Source organism: Strix aluco, chromosome 4 (assembly GCF_031877795.1).
Source record: "Strix aluco isolate bStrAlu1 chromosome 4, bStrAlu1.hap1, whole genome shotgun sequence".
Lineage (NCBI taxonomy): Eukaryota > Metazoa > Chordata > Aves > Strigiformes > Strigidae > Strix > Strix aluco.
In genome coordinates this window covers 57960468-57967175 of record NC_133934.1, presented here as the reverse complement: position 1 = coordinate 57967175, position 6708 = coordinate 57960468, and the positions used below count along the sequence as shown (strand labels likewise).

General features: G+C 36.5%; 1 protein-coding gene across 2 annotated transcripts; it reads left to right on the top strand.

Moving 5' to 3' along the window:
• Positions 1-651: 651 nt before the first annotated feature.
• On the top strand, positions 652-6116 carry GIMD1 (GIMAP family P-loop NTPase domain containing 1). 2 transcript variants are annotated; one of them, XM_074823238.1, is made up of 3 exons: positions 652-717; positions 2322-2742; positions 5512-6116. In XM_074823238.1, exons 2-3 carry the CDS (start codon positions 2350-2352, stop codon positions 5782-5784), a joined length of 666 nt encoding a protein of 221 aa, XP_074679339.1. In that variant the 5' UTR covers positions 652-717; positions 2322-2349; the 3' UTR covers positions 5785-6116. The 2 variants fall into 2 exon arrangements, with proteins under 2 accessions (XP_074679339.1, XP_074679338.1); XM_074823237.1 differs by lacking the exon at positions 652-717 and having other exon boundaries at positions 1972-2742.
• The last annotated feature ends 592 nt before the right edge of the window (positions 6117-6708 follow it).

Genomic DNA, 6708 nt, shown 5'->3' with positions numbered 1-6708 from the left:
GCGGAAAACTGTCTAAAAAGAAAGTGATAGCTCCTTTCTGGACAATCTTCTTATCCCTGGTTTTAAGGCTACTATAGCATGGCAAAGAACTGTACTTGCAAGAGAAATGTATGAAGCTATCAAGTCAACGGCTAAATGCACATGACTGGCAGTGGTGCAAGCCTTCAGTTTTCTTCCTGATTCACAAATAATTCCTGTATTTTAATCCATTTTTTGATTATTTTAATCCATCATTGTTATGCAAACAGTTTTACATCTGCATATGGTTTACATTGTCCTTTGAAAATATTGCAATTATTAATTCACTGCAATAATAAGAGAAAGTGCATATGCTCTTCACATGCATATATGGACACACATTCAAGAACATGCAACACAAAGTAATTCCGGGACCTCCATTATAATTCTCACACTTAACTGCTGGCAGAATTCAAGTAACTTTCAAAAACACCAAGTTCATACAATCACTAAAGTGATTGCAAAAACTGTAACTGCAGCTAAATTGCAAAAATTCAGCAGTGTCAATTACTGACCAAACATGTCCAACTGAATGAAGATCTATCAGTAACAGATTAACCAGCTTAATGTGTACGTAACAGTCTCAGCATGGTACATTGCCACTGTTAGTTTCAAAGTTCACATATGAACCTGGTTTTACACTGCACACGTGGTTCATGAATGAAGTCTGAATGAAAGAGGAATTAAAGGGAAAATAAGGTAAGCGACATAATATGAAATTAATCTATGTGTTTGAGCATAGACCGCTTACAGGAAAAAAAAAAAAAGAACAAATCCTTGATCAAGATTTATAAAAGGAACATGCAAATGCGTGTCCAACATGTCATATTATTATGCTACAGGAAAAGAATACAATGCACATCTAGACTGATGAATAACTGATAACAACCACTTCAAAAGGTGTCTTTTTTAAAAGTATTCTTAAAAAAAAAAAAAAAAGGAAATTGATCATTGAAAAATCCACAAAAACCTCACTGTGAATTCAGTAAGGAAGATCATCGTGTACAGTATTCAATGTAGTCTGTAACAAAATTAGTATGTTAATAGTTCTCACATGTTTGGCTTTGTACTGAAGTTATTTCAAAAGATTGATTTGGGCATGGATTTAATATGAGGGAGAAAGCTTGAAGTGCACATGCAAGAATCCAAATAAATTAATCACAGGAAATCCCATTCTAAAATTATCCATGAGCTCTCTATGAGTACCTAAATATAGTATCTAAAAAAAATAATAATCCCAAAACCAAAAAAAAGCTTTCTGAAGTTCAGGTGTCATAACTTAAAATCAACTACTTATATGGCAATATGGTTTTTCACCTGAAACACCTCTGAATTTATTTAATCAGCCAGCATTCCTGTTAGACAATTTACAAGCACCAAAAACCCTTCAGGTACTGTATTACAGAAAAGTACAAAGAGAATGAGAGGGTTTATTTATGAACAATTATAGTAACTGGAAATGATACTCATCTCCCCTCTCCATACACCAGTCTATGCTTCTCTTCTCCACTAACTGTGCCGTAAGTCTAAAAGTTTATACAGCATGCATATCTGAAGTCAATTTCATATGGGGTTAGAACCTGCGGCATTGCCTATTTTAGTTCTTCCTTTTTTCATTAAGACATACTTCTTATAAGTGTCAGAAAGCTCTTTCAGATTACTATTTCAACTTTAGTGGTAGCTGATGAAAGATGTGTTCTAAGCTGTTCTCTGCTGTGAAGAAGTGCTCCTTTAAAAGCTACTCCTCCCTGACTATCCATTTTTTTCCTAAAAACAAGATTCACTTCCTGAAATATGGTCACTTAATAACTGCAGTGCGTATTTGTCACCATTCTCTTCTTCCTCCCATAGTTTTCCTCCTTTTCATAACCTACTCTCCCCGCTTACCCATGCCGTTTTCCATGGTTGTTTCCCAACTCCTCCCTTCCCTCCCCTCCCCTCACTTTTCTGTTGTCTCTCATTAGCTTTATCTGCTCTACTTGTTGCTGAAACTCTTCTCACATCTGATTGTTTCCCAGCTCTTCAGTTTCTGCCAGTGTAGGAGTGCACCCTGTTAGGTTGCTCTTCTACCTGTGACACCTTCCATGGGGACTTGTTATTTCCTAGGAGCAGACGGGGAAGGACAGCAAAGATCTGTCCTGGGATCAGACAGAGGTATATGTGCTGTACTGAATGTCTACCTACACCACACACTCCTTAAAACATTTCAGGAAGGGAAGGACACTCAAAAGACAGTGAATTTAGCAATTTTTGCTGGTTTTTAAGTTACCGAAAATGGCTCATGTTATTTGTTCTTCACTTAGTGACAGGTTTGTGGTTAAAACATAGACAATGGCAGACAGCAATGAGATGACCATCAACCTTGTTGTCCTTGGAAGAACTCAGACTGGCAAAAGTGCTCTTGGGAACAGCCTGCTGGGCAGCGCAGACTTTGAGAGTCATCTCTCCCCAAGCTCTGTAACTACACGCTGCAGTCTTGGACACAGCAGCCGCATTTTGGGGATTATACGAAGAAATGGCTGTGAGCTAGCTCTCCGCGTTCAAGTACTTGACACTCCGAGCTACCCTCACAGTGCTCTGAGCGAAGAGCAGGTGAGAGACACAGTGAGATCTGCCCTGGCTCACCACTTCGGGGAGGAAGGCCTGCATCTAGCTCTCTTGGTCCTGAGGGCTGACTTGCCGCTGTGTCCAGATGAAAGTGATCACATAATTCAGTTCATCCAGGTAACAAATAAATAAATAGAAGTTTCTGCCCTGATGGCACCTCTTTTGTCTTCAGGTGTCAAAAGCCATGCAAGTGTTGACTGCAAAAGTGAAACAGAAGTGCAGCTGAAAACTGGAACACTTCCCAGTCCAGCAGTTGAAACATGCCATACACAACTCCAACACCATACACTATAGCTACACTTACCCTATTAAACCTGAGAAGAGACAGGCAGAACTGCTCTCTTTTGTACATGAGCTCAGCCCAAAGGAATTTAGGAACGAAATTTACCTATCAAAGTAAGCTTTTCTCTCAGAAATTATAGTTAATGCTCTATCATGACAGATCTAGCTTGTTGAAGAGGAATGCTATTTAAAGCAAGCAAAAGTCAGGTTACCTCACTCTCCCATGCTCTGTATAGGACCAAAGCAGAGAGCAACAGGTCCAAAACCACACAGAAAATGACTGACCTGGGACAAGGATGCTTGTCCTGCACTGTCACTACGCTGTTATCTGTTCAAGAGAAAATAACTAGAAAGTTACCATAAATGTACTCTGGCTAAGGAAAATTTCTAGCATTGAAGCAAATATTTTGAAGATCCTGGGGGAAAATTTTTTTCTGCAAGTAGGCAAGATATGTGGGAAGATACACTGAAAAGGAATGGCTTGCTTTTCAGTTGTAGATTTTTTCATTGCCATTCATTCGTATCTTTGGAGAAGAAGGAAAAACAAAGAAATAAAAAAAAAAAAACCAGCAAGCAGATATCTTAGTTTATTTATTTGATCAGATGAACCAGGTTTGTACGATTTACGAAGAAACAAAGGGTTTCTGTTATTGCTAAAGTCTGCACATTACACTTTGCATTTTTCTTACACTAATGAACTTTCTAAAAATCTTTAGGACTGGAAGGGACTTCCTGGTCCATCAAGACTTATCACCTGCTGTAACTGATATTATCTGAATATATAATGCATATGTAGCTAAAAATATAAAACTATATAAATATCTAGATAGAAAAACAGCTTTCAAAATGTATTTGATTTGCTCTCCCTTTCTTTCTGATTACTCTATTGTAGGCTACTCCTCACATTTCTGGTAGTTTGAGAGTTGGTTCCAATTTCAACTCTTGCACATTGTCAGTTCACACATATTTTTTTTTGGTGTTACCCTTTTTCCTTATGCAGTTCATCTCTCTATACTTCAAGGTATTTAAGAGAAAGCAGTATTTATTCAAAATATTTTTATTCTAAGCCAATGAAAAATAATCATGCTTCTAGTTTGAGACTGTTTTGAATCAAGTCCAAGTGGGCATTAAAAGCATTAGATGCCACCATGCCTTTTCTCTTCAAATGGACCTTTAAAGCCCCTACTGGAACAGAAATAAAGCATGTTTAAAAAAAATGAGAAAGGAACACTTTTGTTTCATGATTACAACTGGCTCTCAGCTTATATAATGGTTGGCTTTTTAGTTATTTTCCCCTTAAAAAAAGACCAGATGCTGTGATTTCATCCGTCACAAACTAAGAGGGCAGTACAGCTGCCTGGGTGCCAGTGAACAGTAATGGTTATATTTCAGTATGTCATTCCAAGAAGAGATTAGCGTGAAGGCTACCTTTAGCAGTCAGGAGTTTTCACAATGATCATCTGCAAATTAGGGATGGTGTATCAATGAAGATGGCATATCAGTAGAAGACTACTGGCATTTAAATATCTCTGGATTTTTTTATTTCAGTAACATAGCCTAATAAATTGAGAGAGTGGCAGATACTGATTTCAGAACTAACATTAGCACTGACTTTGAGTCCTCTGCAAATAAATGCACTATCCTCTCTCTCCAAAACTGATAACCCAACACTTCCTTAGACATCTTATGCCAAAATTTTGTACACGTTTAGTGCTCTTTTCATCCCTGGTGTCTAAAACAGATTAATCACTATCATTACAACAGGTTTTTCTAACTCCTGCTTATCTTGGAAGTAGAAAGATACTGTTTAAAGCAGTTTTATACACCTTGGTATTTAGGTTACAGAGTTAAGATCATTGCAAAGTGGACTTTATTACCAAAGTGGGCTTCTTGTCATACACAGGAGTTAGCATGATTGTACTGAAGTTGTAATTTCATTTATATCTGTAAATGAAAGACCAATCTCTTATTCACATTAAAACTTTCTGTACTCATTGACAAAAAAGTAGCTTGCTTTCTCTCTCCATTCCCCTCCATCAGATGAACCACAGCAGTTAAAGACAAACTTTTTGGCCCATCACTTAGGTTGATGCATTTGGTTTGTGTTTTTCTGGAATTGCTGAGAATAGTTCAGTTTTATGGTATACAGCTGGAATTGCAGTTGGTGTTACACAAAAATTCATCACTAATTTTTTCAACACAAGATTATTCGGTGATTTTTTAAAAAACATTTCAAAGAGCTGTAAAAAGTGTAGAAATACAGATATGTGGAAATTACTGATGCAAACTAATGCGTGACATAGCTAAACAACCGTTTTTCCTTATTTACACAGCCATTTTTTAACTGGAGAAATTCTATTAACATCTGTAGTAAGAGAACAGAGAACTGCTAGTACTGCACGACCACATAATTCCACTGAAAGTGGATGTCAATGTCTTGGGAAGGTGAAAAACCCCAGAAATTTCAGCAACTCAGATAGCATGAATTGGATTACTGCCAGGAAAAGAACATATAACTGGTCTGTTAATGCATAAGTATATGAGGTGGGAGTGAGGAAAAGGAACAAGAAAAGATAACTATTTAAGATTTGTTTTTCATTACAGGAACTTCTGGGTCCCACATGGAAGAATTTCACTGCAGTTCTACTTACTCATGCAGACAAGGCAGAAGAGGCTGGATTCAGTGAGGAAGCATACTTGCACAGTGCCTCAAGTACCTTGTTATCGCTTCTGAGCTCAGTACAACATAAATACATTTTCCTAGACAACCAGAAGAGCATAATTAAAGAGGAAAGAGCTATTGTCTTAAGAAAGCTCTTGAATTTTATAAGACAAAATAATTATCAAGTGCTTCTACTTAAACACAGCAAGGAATAAAATTAGCTTTCAGATGCTCATTTGTCTATTTTCTATGGTAGGTAACATTTAATAGAAGAGTAGAAGCCATCAACTGGAAAATTCCATATCCATACTAAATACTTTTGAACACACAGTTGGAAATATCTCTTTAGATTACCAAACTACTTGTCTTTTACGGAGTACTTCACACTACTGCACTGAGAATCCTAGCTTCAACCACAAAATCAGAACAAGTTAGTGCTCTAAATCACAATCCTATTATGTGTGTATGTAGTCACAAATGAGATTTTATGAGATCTGTGAGAAAAAAAGAAAAAATTAAAAAACGCACATGAGTTCAGACTGTAAGGAAGCCTCTTTGCCCAATTCTTCAAGCTGTCAGAAGTTCCTCTGAATTCCGAAGTTTGTAAAGAGCTTTCCAGTATCAAAAGCTAAATTTTATCTACTGTAAAAATATTTCTTTACCTTGATTCAGGATTAGTTAGAATTGAGGTTTTGAACTTCAAGAATTTTGTTCAATAAAGACATTATTGGATATGTAGTTTATACGGCAGATAAAATAGTTCCCATATGCTGAACGCTATTCAGCACATTTAAAAGAACTAATTACTACTGCTTGTTCCCAGATGCATGAAAAATTAACACAGTTTATAGGCACATACAAAACATTTGAAAAAGAAATCTGTTCATCTCTTCTTTTGTGCCTGTTCCTTTTAATTTTATACCATTGTCATTTTTTTTTCTCTCCCAGTTTACTGGATGAAGTTCAAAGCCTGCAAAATTCAGAGTGGATAAGTTACTTTTATTTCAGTGGCTAAAAAAAGCGCTTACTGTTTCAGTGGTTAGAGAGTAACCAGTTAGTTAAGTATCATATGCCAAAATATCTGAAGTATCTCAAAATAGTTACTTAAAAGTTTTATTGTAAATTGATCTAAAATAGTT